The 26,936-nt window shown below is 38.6% G+C and overlaps 1 protein-coding gene and 1 long non-coding RNA gene across 2 annotated transcripts in view; one reads left to right on the plus strand and one right to left on the minus strand.

Annotated features, from left to right (window-relative positions):
* The window catches only part of LOC137660236 (uncharacterized), a 315,543-nt gene extending 307,513 nt beyond the window's left edge, over positions 1–8,030 (plus strand). Inside the window, exon 4 of the long non-coding RNA XR_011047659.1 lies at positions 7,337–8,030. This is a non-coding gene — a long non-coding RNA (uncharacterized lncRNA). The remainder of the gene's footprint in view (positions 1–7,336) is intronic.
* A 523-nt stretch (positions 8,031–8,553) lies between these two features.
* Positions 8,554–26,936, minus strand: part of HPS1 (Hermansky-Pudlak syndrome 1 protein) — a 67,525-nt gene continuing 49,142 nt past the window's right edge. Inside the window, exons 6-8 of the mRNA XM_068394965.1 lie at positions 20,207–20,331; positions 10,987–11,181; positions 8,554–10,353 (exon numbers count right to left, since the gene is read on the minus strand). Coding sequence (XP_068251066.1) covers positions 9,523–10,353; positions 10,987–11,181; positions 20,207–20,331 — 1,151 coding nt within the window. The 3' untranslated portion in view covers positions 8,554–9,522. The remainder of the gene's footprint in view (positions 10,354–10,986; positions 11,182–20,206; positions 20,332–26,936) is intronic.

The following is a 26,936-nucleotide window of genomic DNA, read 5'->3' on the forward strand; positions in this document are numbered from 1 at the left end:
ACCAGTTGCTGTTTTAGGCAAATTCTTCAAATGCCTATATTGACTAAGCTACAGCACTTGCAGGGATCTCAAGTATCAATAGAGCTAGAACCCCTGGAACCCATCAGTTACCAATACTAAAGACACTAGTGCACACATACTGCAGTTTTTCTAGGGTTGATGACAACCTCACTGCAGCTACTAATACAATTCCTGTGGCTTCTTGAGAACATTGGTTGATGATATAAGCAAATTCTTCAAAATTCCACTATTGAACAGGATGTAGCATCTACAGACTGCAGTTCTGGTTTCTTAAGGACCAAGTTACTGATGAAACATTATTTAAATGCCACAAGCAATCAAACTGTAGATCCTTCAGGGATCACACATTCTTGCTGATGCTTCCCCTGCTCCACGAAGTTTCTCAAATACTGTGGGCATCATGTAACTGTACAAACTGCTGCTTTTCCAATACTGTGGGCATCTTGTAACTAAACAAACTGCTGCTGTTCCAGAGTTTATGGCAGGCACCTAGTTTAAATCCACCTCATGCAGTTGTTGATGTAAGCAAAATGCTGCAGCTCCATCAAAAGGCTCATACCAGTCTCACAGCAACTACACCCAGTAGTTCCTCAACTGCTGATGCATCCTGTAATTTTTAGAATTACTGCTATTTTCAGAATTACTGCTAATCATACTGTTGCTTTTCTAGGGGTTATGCCAGCCACACAACACCAACTCCTACTGTTCAAGATGTATGCAACTATGGATGCACACGTATTACACCAGTTACTGACATAGGCAACATTTTCAAATGCAGCTACTAACCATATTTCTGCATTTCTAAGGATCACACTAGTCTCACTACAGCTGCATCCAATCAAGATCCTCAATTTCTGATGTTCTCAGTAACTTTAAGATCTACTGTTAATCTTGCTGCTTTGTTTTAAAGGTTGATATCAGCCTCACTGTAGCTATTCCTGATGTAACTATCACACTAGTCTCACTGCAGCTGCATCCAATCAAGATCCTCATTTTCTGTTCTCAGTAACTGATAAGATCTACTGTTAATCCTACTGCTTTGTTATAAAGGTTGATATCAGCCTCAAAATTTCTGATGTTCTCGGTAACTTTGAGATCTACTGTCAATCCTGCAGCTTGGTTTTAAAAGTTGATCATCCTCACTGTAGCCATTCCTGACGTAAGCAGTTGTGGCTTCTTATGAACTGTGACTGCCTGCCTGCCACACCGGTACTGGAATAGGGAAAACTTCAAATGCTACTACCAGCAAAGCTGCAGTTTCTTAAGGAAACACATGAGTCTTACTACAGCTAATAAAGATCTTGAAGTTCAACCAATAACTTCAAGATCTACTGCTGCATCTTCCTGCATTGATTCCTACCTCACTGCAATTAAAGATTTAAGCAGCTGTGGCTTTTTAAGGACCTTAAAATGTGATTGCCTGTCATCAATAGCTACTGGTACAAATCTTCAAATGCCACTCCTTATCAGGCTGCTGCTTCCCTGAATAAAAATTCTCATTCTGTTGGCATTGAGTAACTAAACATGTTGCTGCTTTTCCAGAGTCAATGGCAACTATATTGCATTTAATCCAAATCCATCTCATGCAGTTGCTGATGTAATCAAAATGCTGCTGCAATTCATCGAGTGCTGTCACTTAACTTCAGATGCTACAAATAACCAAGCTGCAGGTCTAGTCTCACTGCAACTACACCCAATTAGTTCAACTACTGAGGCATCCAGTAACTCATAAAACTATTGCTACTCATACAGCTACTTTTCCAGGGCTCATGCCACCCACACTACACCAAATTCTGCTGTTCCTGATGTATGCAGCTCTAGCTTCATAATAGGTTACACTTATTACACCAGTTAATGATAGGCAACATTTTCAAATGCAGCTACAGACAAGACCCTCAGTTGCTGATGCATCCACTAATGCAGCTACAGACAAGACCCTCAGTTGCTGATGCATCCACTATCTTCCAGATCTGCTGTTAAAAGTGCTACCTTTTCTCCAGGGTTGATGCTAGCCTCACAGCAGCTGCTACTGCAATTACTGATGTTGAGCAGCTGTGGCTTCTTATGAAATGTGATGGCCTCAACTCACACCTGTTGTTACTGGTATAGGTATAAACTGCAATTGCCAAACCTAATCAAGCTGCTGTTCTAACAGTGATCACATCTTCTTAATACAGCTACACCCTATTAAGTTACTCAATTGCTGAAGCATCCAGTCACTTCAAAAGCTACTGCTCTTTTTCAGGGAATTATGCCAGCTATACTGTAACTACTGCAGTTCGTCCTGTAAGTAGCTATGACGTCATTAGGGCTCACACATGCAACACCTGTTGCTGTGGTATAGGCAACATTTTCAAGTGCAGCTTCTAACCAAGCTTCAGCTTCTCCAAGGATCACATCAATTCTGCTGGTGCCACACCCAACCTAGTTCCCTCATTTGTTAATGTACTTGGAAACTTAAAAATGAGTCGCTGCTACTCAAGCTGCTGCTTCTCTCTTTCATGGTTGATGTCATCCTCATTGCAACAAGCTATACTGTTGCTTCTTAAGGACTATGACACCAGTTATGGGTGCAGGGATTACACTGCTGGTTTTTCAGGATTGGTGCCAGACCCAATACAGTTCCTGATGTAACAGCTGTGGCTTCTTCAGTACTGTGATGACCTGTGACACCAGTTGCTGGTATATACAAAATCTTTTAATGCCGCATGCAGCTCCTCCCGGAATGAACATCAGTTTTTCACATATGAAGTTCCTAGTTGCTGCTGCACCTAATAACCGTAAGAGCCACAGCTAATCATGCTGCTGCTTTTTTTCAGATTTTCCAGGATAGAGGCTATTGATACTATTATAACTACACTAAAGACAGCTCCGCCATTTGCAGATGTAAAGCAATACCTTCTCATGCCACTTCCAACTAAGCTGCAACTTTTCCAGGTTCACTGTAGGCAGATACCCCAAATTAAGCTCCTTTTGCGTATGTAAACAATTGCTCCACACACAACTGTCGGAACAACACACTAATTTCTTGTCAGATTAGAATTTCTGCTAAGGCAGTTAGTTACTGATATAGACAGCTACGCCAAGTGCTACTGACAGATAATGGAGAGATTTCTCCCCAGTTGATGCTTGCTCAGTACAGCCTTCACATGCCTTTCACCAATCTTGATACTGCCTTTCCAAAGGTTGATGTCAGATACTTTGAAGTTACACCTAGCTTGGCTCCCATAATGTCAAAATAGGCAGTACTTCTAGATGCCTGGACTAATGTCATCCATGCTGCAGTTACATCAAATACAGCTCCTCCACTTGCTACTATAAACCAACTCCTTTAAATGACATTGCCAAATTTGCTGCTTCTCCAACTTTTCAGCCATCAACACTTCTGCTATCTTAATGCATATCCTCCAACTGTTGATATAGGCAAAGAAAATAAAATGTCTTGTCCAAAGTTGATGTCTGCTACACTGCTAACCATGCTGTCACTTCAAAGGCTTATGCCATCCATTTTAAAGCTACACAAGCTGCTCTCTGCAACCAGAGGTAACAAACACCTACAAATGTCATTGCCAATACCCTTGTAAATGTATTGTTACCATAAAAATACTGATCACATTACTTCTGCTAATTTCTCTTGTTGGCAAAGTTTACAATGTTTCTTATCAATGTCCAGCCCCTTTGCCTATGCCAATTATATTGCACATACTGGTCACTAAATTGCCTGTCTGCAGTTATAAAGAGGCTAGTTGCCTCAAACATTTACTAGTCTTGCCACGCTGCAGCACCCCAAGTAGAGAGTTCTCCACGACTAACATCACTTTCCTACTTTTGATCATCCCCCTGTTACAGTTGCTGTAAACATTTAGCACTTATATATTAAATGTACATGCTTATCATAAGTATATCATTCATTTACAATTTAAGGGTATCATGATTAACCTTAGTTACAGGCCAAAAATTCACAATGCTGATAGATAGTGCCATAACTGACAAGAAATTACTGTACATGCTAAATTACTGCTTATAAATTCAATCACATATTTGACAGACATTACTGCACAAGTTACAAAAGCATAAATAAATACTAAATGAGGTTCTTACCATATTTTATCAACCCATAAATAAATCTAGAATTAAATTTGACAAATTCTCAATAACACCTGCAATATTAAACATATTTTGAATTTTTCAAATCAATGCAGCTTTAAACATATGGAAATCTACACCAAAATACTAATTTTTTTTTTTTTTTTTACTTACAATGTTGTTTTATCACACCAATTTACGAAGACTTTGTTTGACATACTGTACTTCCAAATATTTCTAGATGTGGATAGTTGTGAGATGAACTTCCCTTCGCTGACAATTCAACCTAAAACTTCCATCCTTTCCCTAATTATAAATGATATTGTTGTCACCAACAAATACACAGAATATTGTCAAGAGAAGAGTAATCAGTGTTAAAATGAATATATAGATGTGAAATGAATACTAAGCAACATTGTAAGTAAATAAAAATAAAATATCAATACTGCAATTCTGTGTATACATAAAAGAAAAAGCCCATTATAAAAACAATTTTCTTATAGGGCTGGAAAGCATAAAACTATTACTAAAAACTTATGTACAGTAATAAACATTCCATAAATCCTTATGAATTTAAATTACATATCATAAATTTAAATATTCTGTATCAATATATTTCAAACATATACAATATTAAAATTTATATAAATAAACAAAATATGAGAAAAACTCTTAAATGGAAGAAATGTGAAACTGAAATACAGTATTTAAAAATAGAGTACAACTCAACTTAGTCTATACTGTATGTAAAATATATCAAATTAAGCCATATATTAGTAAAATATATAAAATAACATATATTAAAGAAAATGATGAAATTAAAACAATATATACATTGTAAGACAGACATAACTTATCTTATTAAAAGCTTCAAATGGTTATGTAAAATTGGAAAACCTCCAGGAAAATAACTTCCTGCAATGCTATGACTGAGATTAAAACTAATAATATCAGTGTATTGTAACTAAAAATTACATTAGAAGTATTTTCCCTTATACAGTTCAATATTTACAAGTAAATTTCATTTAATATATATTGTTTTTGTGACGGAATGTTCTTGATATTCATAAAATATCTTAAATCAAAATTATTAATGGAAATGTTTATGACCTATTTACCACCCTGGTTAGTCAAGAAGGCCAAACAATTTTTATGGCATCTCAACACCAAAAACAAATAAAAATTTGACATTTAATTACAGTAACACACCTCTTCCACTTTATATAGAGAAAAGATGGAAATAACACTTGTACATAGATGTCTGTACTATAATAACACCTTCAATTTAAATTCGGTATTATATTCTTATCTACAATCTGCTTGTTTTAAGTTCTAACCTATTTCGTTGTAAAGTTACAATAAATGTAAACCTTGTCAATGAAAATATATAACCTGTCCTATCCAATATAATTTTATGTTAATCAGTAAGTGACAGGTTTTTCCAAGGTGGGAAAACCTACAGATCAAAATGGTACACTTTTAGTTTGTTAAGTAACCACATTAATAATAAAATACCCTCATTAATAATAAAATACCCTCTATTACAAAGTTTTCACAAAACAACTTATGAAGAGAGCAGTGGGGATATTCATAAATTTCAGACATCATACAAATAAAAATGAACAATCCCCTCTTATGATTTTTTAAGTTCTGGGAATGAGTGTTATAATCCTACCTGGTCCCTTTATTGTGAAAGAATGGAAATGTGAACACAAATTTAACATTTCGACCACAAATACATGCTATTTGAAGATGGAGCAAATACTATTTCAAAAATAAGACAATAAAAAAGTTGCCAAAACATAGGAACAGATTTGGGACATTACTCAGTGCTCTACTAAGTCATTCAAGACTATGATTTGACTATGAGAGTTTTTAATAATACGCATACTTATGACAAGAAGCTACCATACGTTAATAGTCTACTACTTCTTAGATGAAGAAACAATTCGCATAGTTTCAACATATGTAATCAAAACAAGCGTTTAAATTTCCAATTACATGAGAAAGGAATTCAATAAGACTAAGATAATAACAAAAACAGGCTCATATTTACAGCACATTTCAAAAGATTAATAGCTATCTCAAGATGAGACCTAACAAAACAGAAGGTATCCACAAAGCTCTTACAATTCTCATCATCTACCAAGACTTTAGGATGTCATGTGTGCAAAATTTGTGAATTTAACATTAAAAATATATAAAAAAAAAAAACTTTCGTCATAAAATTTATCTTAGAACACAAAACTTGATTAAGAATCATACAGATAATGAAATGTTGAAAATTATGTGATTTATAACACTGCTGCCATGCTACTTAATTATCCTGAAATTATAATACATACTGTTTTGTGAAAATATTCAAACAAATAACATTTTCTGAAAATACTTCAAGGTAAAACTACCCACAACTAACATTCATGACCATTTTTATCCATAAAACCTATTTCGATCATTAGCCACACAAATAAAAAGGGAATGTTAATCCAAGATACATTAGTCCATGCACCAGAACATGTAACCATTAGCAAAACCACAATACTGACTTTGTTGAGAATTGGTCTGCATATGTCCTACAATGGACAAAGACACAGAGGAGAAAATAAAAGCGGCAATAGACTCGCTAATTGCAATATAGGAGCAGTAAGCTGCAAAAAGTATGACAGACCATGAAAAGATCTGCACCATTAACGAAATATCGAGACCATGAACTGAAACCAAAGAGCTTAAAGAATTTAAACTTGAGCATTTGTACAGTACAGTATATTATATAGTAAAATTATTAAAAATTTTGTAATGTTTGGGATACAGTACAATTACGCAAATACGGTAAACAATAATACAGATGGCATATATCTCTAACTCTACTAAAATATAAAATTTTGGACAAAACATACTATCAAATGTGCAAGAAATTCTTGGAGAAAACTAGAAGATAATAATTATATATTAAGCAGTATTTTTTCTGAGAATAAAATATATTATAAGTAAACTATGAGTAAGAGTGCTTTAAAAGCCCTCCAACTTAACATGCATTGCAATAACCCATTCACCTTTCTCTGTTTTCTGAATTTATAAGACTATCTTTAAACTTTTCCCTATTTTCTCATTTTAAATGTTGCTTAAAACAAGTTTATTGTTTTTAAAATTAGGTTATGTCCCCATGAAACAACGCTCAGTAAAAAAAAAATCAGTCCCTTAAAGTTCACCTATATTTTATATTTTTCAGAATGTTATGGTGTCGAGCAAATCATACAACTCCTGCAAGAGCCGATGATCCTAACTGAGAGAGTAACAGCACTACATCAACAGCATTTTAACATTGTAAACAAATAAAAACAAATAAAATTTCCCTGCTGAGAGCTAACGTCACATATGTTGTGAAAAGAATATCAGAACTAAACAAAAATAGAGAATAAGAATTATGGTTTGTGCGGTTATGTTAAGAAATTTATTATCTATTGTAACGTAAAATCAGCTTGATTGAAATGTGATATTTATTGTAGTTAAAATGTTAAATTACTGTATGCAATAAATTTTCAATAAAGTTTATAAATACTCTTTATGCCTCTGATATACACTATCCTTATACAAAATGTGATTAAAGTTCATTCTATGAAACAATTACCATTTGCTTTACCCCATAAAATTATTATCTATCAATTTCCAAGAAAATAGTTGTTAATGGAATGATCAAAGGCCCTAAAGAGTATCCAAGAATGTTTTGGACACTGCACAAAATACAAAAAAAATTAATCATTTAAATAATGTAAATACTGTATCTAAAACATTATCTAAAATAAGATTAGAACATTAATTAAATAAACATCATAACCTTTGCACAATTTCACAAAATCATCCTGACTACCAAAAAAAAAATTCTTCCAATTGATAAATATTTTTGGCAATTTTAAATAAAATAATAATAAAAAGCATCTTGTGGTATATTGGAACATTCCTTGACATATCCACCTACTGGGAAAAAAAAAGACCCAAATTTCCAGAAATGTTATGTAAATGTCAACCAGTGCACAGTATATGCCCTATTATTGAAATTCTGCAGGCCAATCTAAAGTAGTTAATTAATTAATATGCATCATCATAAACCACAAACAATTAAAATGTTTCAGGGGCACAAACCCTCCTCATAAATGAAATTTAGACCGTATGTTGGTCCTAAATACTTGAGAAAATCATAAACAATAAACCCTGAATTATCTGATATTCTCATACATTAAACAATAACGAAAGCTTTGAGAAATATAAAAGTAAATGCAAACCACAAAGGATTGCCTCCCGAAATTAAAGTCTTCCACTTTCAATCGATTATTTCAATATCAGTGCATACCAAAGCATTTCTTAACTGCTTATAGCATCTTGCTTTTCCAACTAGGGTTGTAGCTTAGCTTAATATAATAATATTATTATTATTAATAATTAGTGCAATATGAACATACTTTACAAGAAACAAAGTAGTGAAATTCAATTATTATTACAAATACTTCTATGCAAATATTATCAGCATTACCCTTTTTGTTTGTTTAATTCCAAGAGCTTCTAAAGATTCTATGCAGTTTTAGTGAAACACTTTCTTCCCAATTTATTCACTATTTCTGCTTTAGAGTATTACCATAATATCATAATAATGATATTTCCCAGAACATCCTATTGTGTACACCTTTAAGTACTGTAATATACAAATCTCCAATTACTGTACTACAGAAAAGCATAATAATCATACTTACAATACATCACATAGCAGCAATGAACATAGATGCAGATGCAAGCATTAAATTACTGCAAATTTTGATTAGGATCTTCTCCAATAAAATGCATCCTCTGAAAGTAACAAAACAGTAAATTCCAATCAGAGGCTGTCATGGCGACAACACAACAGTTAAGAGACATGATTCCTAACAGGAAAGCAACAAAGAAGATTCATTGGAAAATATTTAAATTTTCAATGAGTCTGACTGATTAAAAAATATCTATAAATATCTAAAAATATCTGTAAAATGATTAAAGAATGAGTATTAAGTGCTAATCATTGGCAACGATTTAAATCTGTTCATTGGCACATTTTATGAAATGACTAGCTTGTAGAGGAACAAAAAGCATACGTAACAAAAAGTGTGACCAAAAGAACAGCACTCCTATTACTCAGGAAAATTAGATTATTACTAAAATTCCAGGTAAAGCTAACAAATACCTGAATGGAATTAGGTAAAACATGTACAGTAACCTATAGTATACAATTTTCAAGTGACATAACCTCGACCATTCCTTTTATCTGGAGTAGCAAATATTTGCTATGTAGCAATGAATGAGATCTAAAGAAATAAGATCTATAATAACAAAGAAAAAACATCAAAATATAATGCTTTTCTGGAACACCAAGTAATCATTAGAAAATACTTAGAGTAAATCTGCTGGATTAGCATCAATAGGTCCAGCAACTTCCCAGATTGTGGCCGCAAGTCTTCGAGTGTGTTCTAAAACGCAAGGCGAAGTAGCAAGACCGAGATGGATACAAAATAACTCGTAAACTCTTAAACGAGTTGGATCCATTCCTGGAAATGCTTGTGTTGTCATAGCTCTATAAAAATCCTCACAGAGGACACCAGGCAAAGGCAACATCTCACTGACACCTTCTTCCAGTTCGCCTGGCTTCAGAGGGTTACCACTACTATCTTCAAACCATAAGAAATAGGCATAACTGAATGAAGTGTCTTTCCACATTAGAGATAAGTGACCTTTTGCGAGATGGGAACGAGCGAATTCCACCATGGACCACACCCGCGCTACTGTAAGAGCACGTGTGCCGTTAGTTGATGGCTCAGAGTCCTTAGAATTTTCTCCTGCATCTTCCATCATTAAAGTAGGTGAAGTGAGCTGATGATTTGATCTATCAACATATAAAAAGTGAACCAAGCCTGGAAACTCCTCGAGATACTTATTAATGGTGAGAGCAGAGCGGCAGCCTAGGGTCATGTTTCTTAAAGCCTTCACTTCCAAGAAGTGGCAGTAATCACCCATACGTTCAGAGGCAATAGCAACTGCAGACTCGACCAAAGGAGCAGCAGTTGTTAAACTGACTCCAAGACAACAGACTCGCCAGGCTGACCGAGTAGCTTCTACGAGAGATGTCAGTGATGCGTCTACTTTGGTGGGCACTTCCGCATCGACACCATTTCTTAACCATTCCTCCAATCCACTCTTTTTTATGTTATCCCACCGGAGTCCCATCTGACAAAGGAGAGAAAGAATTTATAATTTAATAAAATAAAATTCTACTAATAAGCTTCAAAGTTTCTTCCTTAAGAAAAAGTAGTTTTGGTCAATGTACTTCATTGTTATAAAGATTTTATAAAATAATGAAATGTAAGTACAAAATTAGTAGTTTTAACAGAATCATTAAGTGTTCAGCTTTCATGATATTTGGTTAAAAGCTTCTTTCTGTATAAATTGTATCTTCTACAAATGTAAAAATTAGATAGTTCTAAAAACATAATGTACCTGCAAAATTTTCATTAAAGAATTCTATGAAAGATTTTCAAACCAAGTAAAATGTCTTCTATTGTTAATGTTGCATTCCTTGAATGCAACAATCCATCAGTGTAAAATCAATCTAATTGGTAAAATTGGATCAATTATCCTATATTATTTAATGATAATGCATTTTGTGATGCAACACATTTACTCAAGAAAAATTATTTTGATCAGGTTAAAAGTAATCTAATTTTGACAGCATCTTCACTTCATTTTAAAATATTACTCAGCTGAAGTGTAATATATTTCAACCTTCACATCAGCTTCCTAAATCTTACTGAATGAATACTTAAAAAGTAGTGAAGAGTCATTTTCCATCAGTTTACTCACCTGTTGTAATGCTTTTTCAGCCCGCTCTGCAGCTTTCCCTTTGGGAAGACGTTTAACAAGATCCTGAGATTTCCTAACGACAGTATCACACACATCGAGCAACAATTTGCCTCGACCATTGACATTCCCAGTTACCATTTCATCTAATGCAGTCATCAGGGTTGTTAACTGTATTGATAACTGTGTTCGGCTGACCTGAAGAGAGATATATCGATAGGAAATGAATTAATAAATCATGGTTAATAGTTCAAGCAGCTTAGTTAATTTAGGAAATACAGTAAGCCAAATTCTTATCCTGTTGAAAGCAAAATGTAATTTTAATAAAATCAACTATTTCTATATTTACCTGACATTAAATAAGCCTGCCTTTCGAAGCTGGACAAGTATAGACGTCTAACCCAAAAATCGAATAATCTCCCAATTACTTTTACAGTAATAGTCTTGCCTGTCTAGTGGAGTACTAAGTTTATATGGTGGTCTATGGCAGTAAGTGTGCTTATTGTCTTTTCCGTTTCTTAAGTCAAAACATGTTCATCAACCTATTGACGTTGCTAGTCATCAGGGGAGGAGGGAGATTTTTTCTTTTTTTCTATGAAACTCCCTAGACATTCTTAAGGCTGAAACCCACACTTTCACAGAAGTGAAACATTGAAGGAAAAAGATAAGAAACTCAAGAAAATTTCCCAGAATGAACAACACAAACTTAAAAGGAATTTAAAAAGTTAAAAAAAAAAATTCTATTCATACTCCCATTTCTAAAGTTTTTTAATGTCTTTTGGCAAAACGTCTATATAGGTATGATGAAGGTGATCATCTGTTCCCTAGTTTGCAATTCGGCTTTAACAAAGGCCTTGGAGAATGTGAAATCCTTCATACAATTTCAAATGCTGTGCAGAAATCAACTGATTGTAGTCAGGAAGTTTATATGATCGGCCTTGATTTTAGTGCTGCCTTTGACCATGTTAATCATGAAGCCCTTGTTTTAAAACGCAAACAGTAGGGAGTAGGTGGCCCTTTTCTTGATATCATTCTTGAATTTTTAAGTAACAAATTGCAAAGAGTGGTTGTTGATTGGCACCATAGAAAGTATAGGAATGTAATGCTATACCTGGTGTTCTCCAAGGTAGCATTATTGACCTATTACTTTTCATAATACATACACGTTATGTGTTTTGGCCTAGAAAACAAGCTCATTGTATATGCAGATGATGCTATTCTCTTTACATCAATTCCATCACCTTAATGTAGATCTGGGGTTACTGAATCCCTTGATAGAGATCTAACTAAAATTATTGCATGGTGCAAATTATAGGGTATAGAAGATGAACCCTAACAAAACTCAAAATACGATTGTAAGTACTGTAGGTTGAGGACAGACCTCTGCACTGATAATGTTTCTGTAACTATATAAAACTCCTTTAAAATCTTAGGTGTAACTCTTGACTTTACTGTAAAATTACTCTTTAAGAAACACATTTGGCCTATAGAAGAGTTTTGAAAAGGGGGCAGCACACGATGACAAGGAGAAAATACAGGCCTTCGGGAGATAGACCACAAAAGGTCACTTCGTGTTCCGATGGCCAGCTCTGCTACAATACAGTACCATCAATCCTATTTTGATCTGATATGGGACCCAATAGAGGAAAAATAATCAGCACATGCATCTGCACATCAGAAACTGTCCCGACCATAAAAGACAACACATTTGGTCCCTAGGTTTAACAACAAAATGCACAAATATTGCAGAAGCCTGTAGAGAACAGCCTAATATTATTTTATCTAAATAGGTTAAGTAATCTTCTATAAGGTTCAGATCCTTCAGGTAATCTGATATAAGGTTAACATCCTGGTGACATGCAAATTTTTCTTTGATAAGAGTTGAAATGATGCCAATTATGATTTTGTAAGAGAGACAATTTCAACTTGACTCCCTATTCTATTGCCAATAAACATCTCTTTAGTGAAACAACTTGCAAAACCAGTAGTCAGTAACTTCCTTTTGTTAATATTAATAAGGAATTCATGAAAATTAGCTTGATCCAAGGCAATAATAAAGTTAAGAAATTATTTCTTTATAATTTAGAGGATGTTTCTCTAGCAGAAAATGTCTAAATAACAAACAGGATGAAGTACAGTAATAGTATACTTGACCTCCACCCATGACATTAATTCAATCACTTTGTCTATGAAAATATTAGAAAACTTTGGTACACAAGTAGTCTTAGTAGCAGTAGCAGCATGAGATGACATTGTAGAATACTCATTATCAGAGAAATTATCTGAATTAACCTATTCAGATACATTTCGGAATTAAGTTTTCATAACACCTGATACGGTAATATATAAGTATTTCGTCGAAAGCCATACCAGCCCCACCTTTTCGATTTTGCATATCCACTTTTGAAAATTCAGGATATCCCTTTTGTTTACTACCGACAGTAACCTGTGCACCTGCAATAGTTAATGGACTCTTTACTGAAGCTAAGGTACTAGCACATTAACACTGCATGGGAAAATTTTAATGTGCTAGTGGCTGACCCTTCATTAGACTCAATAGCAATGCCATCTGAAACATGATATAACCATTTCTCAGCTCCAGCCAAACATTTTAGATTTATTCAAAATTTTTACAACTAATTCTGCAAGAACCATAAAATATGCCACAATATTAATAACAGTATAAAATTGTTGCTTCAGCATGTAGAGGGATACTAGGTTCTAAACTACTACTCTTGTTTCCTATCTTCTAGGAGAAGGACACTCCAAAATCAAACCATCGTTCTCTAGTCTTGGGTAGTGCCATAGCCACTGTACCATGGTCTTCCACTGTCTTGGATTGAAGTTCTCTTACTTGAGGGTACACTCAGGCACACTATTCTAACTTATTTCTCTTCCTCTTGTTTTGTTAACGTTTTTAGAGTTTATGTAGGAAATATTTATTTTAATGTTACTGTTCTTAAAATATTTTACTTTTTCTTGTTTCCTTTCCTCAATGGGCTATTTTCCCTGTTGGAGCCTCTGGGCTTATAGCATCCTGCTTTTCCAGCTAGGGTTGTAGCTTAGCAAGTAGTAATAAGAATTGGGAGTCCAGAGGAAACAGAGCTGACGTGACCGCAGAAAAGCGAGAGTTTTCGCAAGAGAAAGCCATGAAGGACTTTGAGAGAGCATAGGTTCACGATGAGGGCCATTGACTCAATAATGTGCTATACTGTATACCACCAGAACTCTTAATAACAAGTACAATAAAACCAATAAGTAAAATTTGCAGTGAGCCTGGGTTTGGAACTAGGCAGATAAGATTAAAATCACTGACTTTGTTTGAAAGTGAGCTAGCCTTCTCAGATTGGACAAACATATTAAATCTAATAAAAAGCTTATAAAGCTCACAACTATCAACATCAGGAAGCTTGGTAATAGCTATACATTGTTAGGTTATAATCACTGTCTTAGCCTGAAGGCAAGCTACCACTCTCAGATTGCAAGATCATAGCAAATTTAGTAAAATATTTATGTAGCACACTGGGATCTTTAAAAGACTATCAACTATTCCCTTTATTTCTACCTCTTTTTCCTTTCAGTATCATTTATAATTTAGATACTTGGGATCTACTATAAGTCAGGAGGGAGGATGTGAGGCTGAAGTTGAGAATAGGATAAAAATAGCATGGAGGAAGTGGAGGGAGTGGAATGTGATAAGAAAATTCCAATCAAGCTAAAAGTCAAGATCTATAGCACAGTAATAAGATCAGAGTTAATGCATGGATAGGAAACTTGGGCGTTAAGAAGAAAAATGGAAGCAAAGCTTAAGAAAACAGAGATGATAATGCTGAGGTGGATTATGGGAGTATCACTGCTTGAAACATTGGTAAATGATGAAATAAGAAGAATAACAGGCATAGTAAAGATTACATAGATGATAAGTCTCACGACTGAGATGGTGTGGGTACGTGTTGAGGATGGATGGTGGGGAGGGAGTGAGGAGAGCTTGGGGAAGAACTTAAGGGGAGAAGATGGCGAGATAAGGTGAAGGATGATATGGAGAGAAGAGGCTTGGTGAAAGAGGATGCCTTTGATAGAAGGCATTGGAAAGGGCGCATCAGGCAACCAACCCCTTAATGTAGGGATAACGGTAGGAAAGAAGAAGCAGAAGCTCACTATCAACACCAGTTCGGCAATAGTCTGAGTGGCACTTTCATCACTCATCCTGAAATCCACCAGCCTAGCCTTCTTTGGATATTTTCATCTGAAATACACGTTACTTTTCTTTTATTTTTGGAGTCCAAGTGAAAGTAGTCGTCCATAAGCTGAACATATTGCTTCATATGAGAGACTGATAGGTTACCCCCATCCTTCACAACGATTGTCCACATCACACTGTGCTCCCGGCACAAGATACAAAGAGAATGTAGATCTTAATCACTGTCATGGGTAGATACAATACTTTTGAAGGAATATGTTATTAATACAGAAATTTACAGTATATCTATTCCCAAGTGTGACCAGCAAAACAGTATTCGACTACTGTAATGTTTGGTCAAAGCTGTCATCACTTCACTGTCGTCAATATTTTGGAAACAAACCGAGCCTTGACAAAGCGCCTGCAGCGATAAGAGAACTGACTTGTTTTGATCAAGATGTCATCACCTTAATTAGTGGAGTCAGCATATTTTGAGAAGTTGAGCCTTAAGGTATATCCTTGTTTATGAAAAATGTCACCACGGGTGGACATGTGCCACGCTTTTGTTATGACTTAACAGAAGGTCCAGATTGCATTAGAAATTCATTGTAGAAGTTTCAATGACGTGATCAAAGTGGGTGTTTTAAGGAAATCAATCATGGCGTAGAATTTTCAAGAAATCCTTATACAGAAATGACGACTGCCCACTGTAATTAACTCCGCCCATATATGGGTATATAAAGTTCAAGAAGATATTGTCCAGAGAGATAAGACAGGACATAAGACAAGAGAGGAACTATGTCCAAACCAGATAGGAACCACGTCCTAACGAGATATGAAGCAGAGAAGACTAGAAGTCTGATAGAGCCAGTTTCCAACTTTCCCTCCAGACGATAAATGCCTACTGTATCTCCAAAGTCCTGTTATAGATGAGAAGACGAGAAGAATTGAAGCAGCCAGTTCTCCCCACTTATGACAAGTAGTAGCCAACACTGCCTGCAGCCTGGCCTTAGTTCAACACTTATTGAATTCTTGGAGAAGACTTTTGATGTCCCATCTTAATACCACCCTTTCTTTGACGTCTTCAAATCCAAAGTCATCGTGCCAGTTTCATCTGAACTTCAGCCGCCCTTCTGCAACGTTCTCAGGCCTGAAGCCTCCGTACAAGTATCCTCTCAGCAGCTGCAGAAAACTATTCAACATTCCTTAAGTATTTCTACCATACAGACAGTTCCTCTTTTCTGTTAATGTTTTGGTTGATTTGATTTGTCTGTTAAAAGTAACCAAATTAGTAACATTGATTTTCTTTATTCATAAGTTTATGAATACACAGTGTTTTTGCATGAGTTTCTTTTTATATTTATTCCCCATATTTCAATGGTGGTTGTTGGAAATCTTTATTTCAATTATTAAAAAAAAAAAAAAACTCACAATTTTAAGATCATAGCAATTACCAAGCAATGAATCCCTTGGAAAATTAACACAGGAATGAGTAGCCTATCCAGAATAGGACATCCCGTATTAACCCTTTTACCCTCAGGCTATTTGGAAATTTCCAACCCTTAACCCCCAGGGGGTTATTTTTTTCCCAGCACATTTTGCAGTATATTTTTTTTAAATTGCTCTAACAGCCTTAATTTTGGTCATAGAGAGGTCAGGTTGGTCTCATTTTCTTGGAAAATGCCTGAATTTTCTCAAAAAGTTATGAAAAATATGAAAAAAAAAAATTTTATAGCAGTTTTTTGCAAGGACGTACCGGTACGTCCATGGGGGTAAAGGGATGGGTTTTGTGAAACGTACCAGTACGTCCTTTGGTGGTAAAAGGGTTAATCTGCAACTCAATAACCTTTTCAATCTCAATCTACTGTACACTTATCTGGACGGTACATAAATCAGATTATTATTATTATTATTATTATTATTACTATCCAAGCTACAACCCTAGTTGGAAAAGCAAGATGCTATAAGCCCAGGGGCTCCAACAGGGAAAAATAGCTCAGTGAGGAAAGGAAATAAGGAAATAAATAAATGAAGAGAACAAATTAACAATAAATCATTCTAAAATAAGAAACAACGTCAAAACAGACATGTCATATAATAAACTATCAATAACATCAAAAACAAATATGTCATAAATAAACTATAAAAAGACTATGTCTGCCTGGTCAACAAAAAAGCATTTGCTCCAACTTTGAACTTTTGAAGTTCTACTGATTCAACCACCCGATTAGGAAGATCATTCCACAACTTGGTCACAGCTGGAATAAAACTTCTAGAGTACTGCGTAGTATTGAGCCTCGTGATGGAGAAGGCCTGGCTATTAGAATTAACTGCCTGCCTAGTATTACGAACAGGATAGAATTGTCCAGGGAGATCTGAATGTAAAGGATGGTCAGAGTTGTGAAAAATCTTATGCAACATACATAATGAACTAATTGAACGACGGTGCCAGAGATTAATATCTAGATCAGGAATAAGAAATTTAATAGACCGCAAGTTTCTGTCCAACAAATTAAGATGAGAATCAGCAGCTGAAGACCAGACAGGAGAACAATACTCAAAACAAGGTAGAATGAAAGAATTAAAACACTTCTTCAGAATAGATTGATCACCGAAAATCTTGAAAGACTTTCTCAATAAGCCTATTTTTTGTGAAATTGAAGAAGACACAGACCTTATATGTTTCTCAAAAGTAAATTTACTGTCGAGAATCACACCTAAAATTTTGAAAGAGTCATACATATTTAAAGAAACATTATCAATACTGAGATCCGGATGTTGAGGAACCACCGTCCTTGACCTACTTACAATCATACTTTGAGTTTTGTTAGGATTCAACTTCATACCCCATAATTTGCACCATGCACTAATTCTAGCTAAATCTCTATTAAGGGATTCACCAACCCTAGATCTACATTCAGGGGATGGAATTGATGCAAAGAGAGTAGCATCATCTGCATATGCAACAAGCTTGTTTTCTAGGCCAAACCACATGTCATGTGTATATAGTATGAAAAGTAATGGGCCAAGAACACTACCCTGTGGAACACCAGATATCACATTCCTATAATCACCATGGTGCCCATCAACAACAACTCTTTGAGATCTATTACTTAAAAAATCAATAATAATGCTAGGAAACGACCCACCCACTCCCAACTGTTTCAGTTTGAAAACAAGGGCCTCATGATTAACACGGTCAAAGGCAGCACTAAAATCAAGGCCAATCATACGAACTTCCCGACCACAATCAAGGGATTTCTGTACAGCATTGGAGATTGTAAGAAGGGCATCACATGCTCCAAGGCCTTTACGAAAACCAAATTGCAAACTAGGGAGTAGATGATTACCTTCAGCAAACCTATTAAGACGTTTTGCCAGAAGACGTTCAAAAACTTTAGATAATATGGGAGTTATGGAAATTGGGCGGTAATCAGTGGGACTTGAGCTACCACAAACACATTTACATAGAGGAGTAACATTACCAATTCTCCAACTAGTGCTAAAAGCTCCTCTTCTTGCTAACTTGCGCAAAATAACAGATAACTTTGGAGCTAAGAAATCTGCTGTCTTTATAAAAAACAAAGGAAAAATACCATTTGGGTCTACACCTCCATAAGCATCAAGGTCCATCAACAGAGCTTTAATCTCACGAGATCGAAAAGCTAAACTAGTTAGTTTAGCCTCAGGAAAACAGGAATGAGGAAGTTCAAGTTTTTCATTACTCTGTTTATTGTCAAAAACATCAGCCAAAAGGGTTGCCTTTTCCTTTGGACAGTGAGTGACTGAGCCATCTGGTTTAAGTAAAGGAGGAACTGTTGCATCTACACCAAAGAGTGCAGATTTGAGGGTAGACCACCATTTATGTTCCTGAGTTGTACCAGAAAGTGTTTCTTTTATGGTTAAATTGTACTCCTTTTCAGTTGAGGCATAAACTCTCTGAGCAAAAGCTCGAAGCTGAGTATAGTTGTTCCAGGTCAAATCTGATCTGTTACCCTTCCAAAGTTGATAGGCCTCCTGCTTCTCCAAAAAAGCACGTCTACAATCATTATTGAACCACGGTTTGTCCTTCACTCGGTACCTTAGCACACGAGAAGGGATACGCCTATCAATTATGTTGACTAGATTCTCATTCAAAGGGACAACAGGATCTACACTATTATATAATTGTGACCAATTCAAGCACAAAAGATCATGTAAAATCCCATTCCAGTCTGCTTGGGATTTCATATAAATTTTACAAGAATATGATATATCAGGGACAGGCTGCTCAGTCTTCACTAATAATGAAATCAAGGCATGATCAGATGTCCCGACTGGAGAACCAACCTTACCAGTTATAACGCCAGGGGAGTCAGTGTATACAAGGTCCAAGCAATTACCAGACCTGTGAGTAGCTTCATTTATGATTTGCTCACAGCCTGATTCAGAGGCAAAGTCTAAAGCTCTTAAGCCATGGCGATCGGTAGGAGAGATAGAACTTAACCACTCCCTATGGTGAGCATTAAAATCACCAACAAAGACAAAAGAAGCCTTTCTATCATCTTCTTGTATCTTAGCCATAATGGTAAGAAGACAATCGAAGATAGAATCATCCATGTCTGGATTCCGGTAGATCGAACATAAATAAAAGTTGTTATGCCTGCCACAAACTTTTATTACCTGAATCTCATGACATCCACATTGATAGCAGGACTTATGAGAAGCAGGGTACTCGGTCCTAATATACACCGCCATTCCCCTGGAAGACTGAAAACATGGGTTGGCCGCATACCCAAGCTCACTTATTGACATACACTGCCATATAAACTCAATACTGTACTTTGCAATAATGATAAGACAATTATTGTGAACGAAAATTATAAGTTTTCAGATTTTAAGGGTGGAAGTCAATATCTAACCAGTTCTGAGAAGTATACCGTATCAACATTAGGCAAGTTTCATAAGAAAAAATAATTAAGATATACGGTACTATTCACAAGTATTTCAAAATCTATTTATCCAATTTCAAAACTTTATGATGCTTGAAGAGGGCAAACTTACCTCTGAAACAAGAACAAGAGATAACCCCTCCGAAAGCGTTTCATAATGCACGATGTGCGGCGTTAGTTGACAGAGGTCTGTTCGCAGCAACAAAATGGAACTTCGAATCTTGCCTTGAGGTTCATCTGTAACAACAACAACTCCATAATATTTATGCATAAACTAAATTCACATCAGTAAAATCATAATTTGTCAAGTTCCAGGTTAAGGGGGGGGGAGGGTGGCCATTATGGAGTTTAAGGATCTGCACACCATGAACATAAACTATTAGTTTTCAATAAACATACAGTATACAGTAATCAATTGTCTACATATTTTCTGCAACCATACTGTTCACAGTTGTACCAAACCAATATCTTCATACTTCGAGACTTTTCACAACTAAAAATTTCATTTTAAGCAATTTAGTTTTTATGACAAATTTAGACAGCATATAGTCTATGTACAGGACTCTTAAGATAGCAATGTCTTTTAAAATTACCATAATTATAAAACATAAATTTTAAAGGATTTTTCATTTCTCCAAACTATACAAACCTGAGTCCTTTAACCCTTTTACCCCCAGGCTATTTGGAAATTTCCAACCCTTAACCCCCCAGGGGTTATTTTTTTTTCGAGCACATCTTGCAGTATATTTTTTTTAAATTGCTCTAACAGCCTTAATTTTCATCATAGAAAGGAGAGGTTGGTCTCATTCTCTTGGTAAATGCCTGAAGTTTCTCAAAAAATTATAAAAAATATGCAAAAAAAAAAAAAATGTAAATAGCAGTTTTTTGCATGGACGTACCGGTACGTCCATGGGGGTAAAAGGATGAGTTTTGTGAAACGTATCAGTACATCCTTTGGGGGTAAAAGGGTTAATACTCGTATGATTTCAGCGAAGCTGGGAACAGTCGTCTAAACTTCTAACAAGGTAGTTATATGCAATACACAGCACAACTCTCCAAAGACCCTTGACCTTAAACCTAAGACTTGTGTGGGATTGAGATTGGCAGTGTAACTCAAAGGACTCGGGTTTGTATACTTGATAGAAAAGGTACAAATTACTTTAAAATATGTGATTTATTCATATACTGTTCGAATACACACCAGCCACCTGTTGAGATACTACCGCTAGAGTTATTGGGTCCTTTGACTGGCCAGACAGTATTACATTGGATCCTTCTCTCTGGTTACGGCTCATTTCATTTTTGCTGACATACACACAATAGTCTGGGCTATTCTTTACACATTCTCCACTTTCCTCATATACTTGACAGCACTGAAAATACAAAACAATTCTTATTCACTCCAGAGGTTAACTATCGCACTGTAATTATTCAGTGGCTACTTTCCTCTTGGTAAGGGTAGAAGAGACTTTAGATATGGTAAGCAGCTCTTCTAGGAGAAGGACACTCCAAAATGAAACCATTGTTCTCTAGTCTTGGGTAGTGCCATAGCCTCTGTACCATGGTCTTCCACTGTCTTGGGTTAGAGATCTCTTGCTTGAGGGTACACTCGGGCACACTATTCTATTCAATTTCTGTTCCTCTTGTTTTGTTAAAGTTTTCATAGTTTATAGAGGATACATTCATTTTAATGTTGTTACAAAATATTTTATTTTTCCTTGTTTCCTTTCCTCACTGGGTTATTTTCCCTGTTGAGGCCTTGGGGTTTATAACATCCTGCTTCTACAACAGCTTAGCAAGTAATAATAATAATAAATAATAATTGAAGACTTATCCTTAGGAAGGAGCAGTCCTTATAACCAAACTGGCTGATTTACTAAGCCAAAGGTTCGCGCAACAAGGAGAGGACTCCCAGCTATGAGAACCTGAAGGTTCAGCGTAGCGTCCATCACGAGAGCCTGCAGGCTCAGCGTAACCGGAGTTGCGAGACCCAGAAGGGTCAGCGCAACCTCTGTTTCCCTGCCACGGGAGCCCGAGGGTTCAACGAACCAGGGTTGAGAGACCCCAAAGGATCAGCGCAATGAGAAACTGAGGTTTCCCTGCCACGAGAGCCTGAGGGCTCAGCATAATCAGGGTTGCGAGACCCCGAAGGGTCAACGCAACAGGAAACCGAGGTTTCCCTGTCACGAAAACCTGAAGGATCCACGTGATGAGAGGCACAAGAGCCTGGGGCTCAACGTAACCAGGGTTACGAGACCCGGAAGGGTCAACATAACAGGGCACCGAGATCTCCCTGCCACGAGAACACCTGACAACAATTCTTCTTCACCCAAGGGGTTAACTACTGCACTGAAATTATTCAGTGACTACTTTCCTCTTGGTAAGGATAGAAAAGACTCTTTAGCTATGGCAAGCAGCTCTTCTAGAGAAAGACACTACAAAATCAAACCATTGTTCTCTAGTCTTAGGTAGTGTCATAACTTCTGCACCATGGTCTTCCACTGTATTTGGTTAGAGTTCTCTTGTTTGAGGGTACACTTGGCCACTCTATTCTATCTAATTTCTCGTTCTCTTGTTCTCTTATAACTTTTATAGTTTATATAGGAAATATCACAAATTTTTAAGTAATTTGTATTTTTCCTAACATACTTACCTAGAACTACCTTCTTAGGAGTTACTGGTTAACTCTACCTAACCGACCAGCTTTTTGTATAGTTTACCCTCTTCCCGTTTTCTACGGGGTCAACCTCTGGCAGTGTGGTACGTGCCCTGAGGCGACCCGGGGTCGGGCAGCGTGCTAGCTCAGGTCGAATCGCCAGTAAGTTTCGTTGGAATAGATATTACTCGATCCTGCAGGTTCTCGGGGAAGGATGGGTGGGCCATAACCCGAAGGTAGTTCTAGGTAAGTATGTTAGGAAAAATACAAATTACTTAAAAATTTGTGATTTGTTCCAACACGGTTACTTACCTAGAACTACCTTCTTAGGAGACTTACACTTTAGGAGGTGGGAGTGTCCTGCAGGGATCAGGATTCGACAGGGAGGCACGCAAGAGAGGGAACCTCTAAGGAGGTCTTGGTTCCATGACCACTAGAAAACTGCACGAAAAGTAGGGGAAAACTATCCAAAAAACTCACTTAGTGTCTAAATGGCTTACCTTTTCAAAACCAATTTCTTGAAGGGTGTTCCTTTCAGTGATTAAGGTCTTCTCAACATCTTCCTGGCCCGGACGATCCGGGAAAGGAAGGAAAAGGGGGGGGGGGGGGGGGGCGTAAGGTTAAGGAAGGAACTAGTGTCTCTTGGCATTAACACCCCCGGTTACCCGGGGCCTATGACCTTAGATCTCTTGAAGGGCCGAAACGATTGGGCCAATGGAAAACTTGTCCAAGGATTTCCTCGTACAATCTTTGAGATAGTGTTCCGTGAAGGTGGACTGTCTAGACCAGGTCCCAGCCTTCAGGATCTTACCCACAGCCATGTTTTTCTCGAAAGCCAGAGAGGTGCTCAGAGCTCTAATATCATGAGGCCTTGGTTTTCCTGGGAGAGGAGTCCCAGAAGCCTCGTAGGCCCTCCTTATCACCTGTCGCAGCCAGAAAGAGATAGAATTCTTCGAGACCGGTTCCTTCACCCGGCCTGTTGAGATGAATAAATTTTTGATCTGAGGGCGATATTTTGCAGTCCTCTCCAGGTATTTTCTTACTGTTCTCACGGGACATAAGAGTAGATCCTTCGGGTTGTCGGAGCGAGGGATGGCTGGCACCAAAAAACCCTCAAACCGAGGATCCCAACACGCTGGGTTCTGCGTCTTCGCCACAAAACTAGGGACGAACCTAAAGACAACTTCCCTCCACCCTTTGGAGTGTGAGACCTCGTAAGAGAGGCCGTGTAACTCGCTAACTCTCTTCGCCGAGGCCAGGGCTAAAAGAAAAGCTGTTTTAAGGGTGAGTTCTCTGTCTAGTACGTCCCTGAGAGGTTCGAAGGGCGGCTCTGACAGAACTTTGAGAACTCTGGCTAGGTCCCACTGCGGAACCCGTACCTCCTGGGAGGGACATGATTGCTCAAAACTGCAGATGAGCATAGAGATGTGCCTTGAGGCTCCCAAGTCAATGCCCCTAAGGAAGAAGACTTGACCTAGGGCTGCTAGAACTCCTTTGATGGCCGGAATGGACGAACCCACGTCGTCTCTCAGGTACACCAGAAAGTCTGCAATGTCCTGGATCGACGCCCCTAAGGGCCTGATGTTTTTGGACGCACACCACTTCAGGAAAACTGCCCACTTTGCCTGGTAGACTACCGCCGAGGAACGCCGTAGATAACCCGACATCCTTGCCGCGGTTCTCGATGAGTATCCTTCTTTCTTCAGTAGCTTCTCGATAACCTCCACACGTGAAGGCGGAGGGATCGAGGGTTTTCGTGCCACCTGTGAAAGTGAGGTTGACGCAGGAGGTCTGGCCTGTCTGGAAGCGGCCAAGGAGGACGAAGAGCTAATTCCTTTAGGTCTGCGAACCAGTCTCTCTCCGGCCACCAGGGCGCTACTAAAGTCATCGACAGGTTGGACGACACTCTCACTCTGTTCAACACTTGCCTGATCAAACTGAAGGGAGGAAAGGCGTACACATCGAGACCATCCCAGGGATGTTGGAAGGCGACCGCGAACGCTGCTGACGGGTCTGGGATTGGAGAACAGAACACGGGGAGTTGGGCATTCAGACGTGTGGCGAATAAGTCTATCACTGGGGAGCCCCACAGTAGGATGACTGCTCGAGCTACCTCCGGGTGTAGGGTCCACTCCGAACCTATCACTTGACCCGCCCTGCTGAGGCCGTCGGCCATCACGTTCCTCTTTCCTGGAATGAACCTTGCCGTCAATTCTATCCCTTCTTCTGTAGCCCACTCTAACAGTTCCGTGGCTAGGGCGCATAGGACCTTTGACTTTATGCCTCCCTGTTTCTTTACATACGCCACTACTGTGGCGTTGTCGCACATTAACGCCACAGTGTTCCCTCGCAGGAAGTGTACGAACTGTCGACACGCCCTCAGAATCGCTATCATCTCCAGGATGTTTATATGGAGAGACGCCTCCTCGCTGGACCACTGCCCTTTTGTCGATTCTCCTAGCAGGTGTGCTCCCCAACCCTCCTTCGATGCGTCCGTGAACAACAGCATCTCCAGGGGGTCGGAGGCGAAGGGCATTCCTTTCTCTGTGTTCGACCTGATGTTCCACCAAAGAAGGGTCTCTCTCGTCTTCGGGAGGACTGGAACTATTTTGTGGGGCTCCTTGCCTTGGGTCCACGACTCCTTCAGATTCCACTGTACCGGGCGGAGCCTGAGTCTCCCTTGCGGTACTAATTTTTCCAGCGAAACCAGATGACCCAGTAACTTTTGCCAGTCCTTGGCCCTATTGGTTGTCCCGTCAGGAAGGGTTGAAGGATACGTTCTAGGTTGGCTAACCTCTCCTCTGAGGGGAAGGCCCTTACTAACTGGGTGTCCAGGACCATCCCCAAGTAAGTCATCCTGGTGCTGGGGACTAGTTGGGACTTCCCTAGGTTGACCGTGATCCCTAACACCCTGCAGAGGTCGAGCAACATAACGCCTTGCTCCTTCAGTTGTTCCCTTGAGGCAGAAAGAAGCAACCAGTCGTCCAGGTACCTGAGTAGACGTATGCCTTTCTCGTGTGCCCATGCCGAGATCGCGGCGAACACTCTCGTGAACACTTGCGGGGCCGTCGAGAGGCCGAAGCACAGGGTTTTGAACTGCAAGACACTGGACTCCCACTTGATTCTGAGGAACTTCCTGCTGGAGGGGTGCACGGGGATTTGAAAATAGGCATCCTAGAGGTCGAGAGACATGAGGAAATCCCCCTCCCTCAAGGCTGCTAGCACTGTTTTGGGGGTATCCATCTTGAAGTCCGTCTTTGAGACGAACTTGTTGAAGGCTGAGAGATCTATGACTGGCCTCCACCCTCCTGTCGATTTCTCCACAAGGAAGAGCCTGCTGAAGAAACCCGGGCCGGGGTTCTCCACTGTCTCCAAAGCTCCCTTGTCGATCATGGACGCTACTTCCTCTTGTAGCGCCGACCTCTTCAAGGGGTCCTTTGGAACCAGCCACTCGGCCTGATGGGCTGGGATGAGAGGGGGAGGTTCTTCTAGGAAAGGGAGTCTGTAGCCCTCCTTCAGGACCGTCACCGTCCAGGGATCCGCACCGAGATCCCGCCATGCTTGCCAAAAATGTCTGAGGCATCCCCCTACTAGGGGCTCCTGAGGGAGTAGGGGCCTCTCTTCCTACCTTTTTCTGGAGGAGCGGCCAGATCTACCTCTCCTAGCGTTACCGTAGGAGGGTCTGTAGGCTGACTGAGAGCCTGCGGTGGCCCTACGGGTGGGCTGCTGCGAGGCTTGAAGCCAAGGGGCTGAAGGTGGTTCTCTTCGGGGCAGCAAGGATGTGGCCTGTGAGGAGTGAGGGACGTCCGTTGAGGCTCTCCTAAACGTGGCCTTCCTCATAGGGGGGGGCCTAGGATCCGTTTCTCTCACTTTCCTCACCTTCTCCATTGTATTTTACACCAAATTGATGGGGAAAATGTCATTCCCCCACACGGAGGAATTCCTCAGCCTCCTTGCTTGTCTGTCCGGCAACTTCCGCACCAGTTTGCTCAGTACCGTATCCCTTTTCCTCAGGACCCAGTTCGAAGCCACCGACAGAGACGGGGATGATAAAAACTTAAAGGCCTTGCCTCCAGAGCTAACAAGATCCCTCAGCATGGCCTGATTTTCTGGGAGGGAGAGGTTGTGGGATGCCTGAAACCCCACCAAAGCGCACGACCACCAATCTAACCAGGAGGACATGTAG

This window comes from Palaemon carinicauda, chromosome 20 (assembly GCF_036898095.1).
Source record: "Palaemon carinicauda isolate YSFRI2023 chromosome 20, ASM3689809v2, whole genome shotgun sequence".
In the NCBI taxonomy this organism is placed as follows: domain Eukaryota; kingdom Metazoa; phylum Arthropoda; class Malacostraca; order Decapoda; family Palaemonidae; genus Palaemon; species Palaemon carinicauda.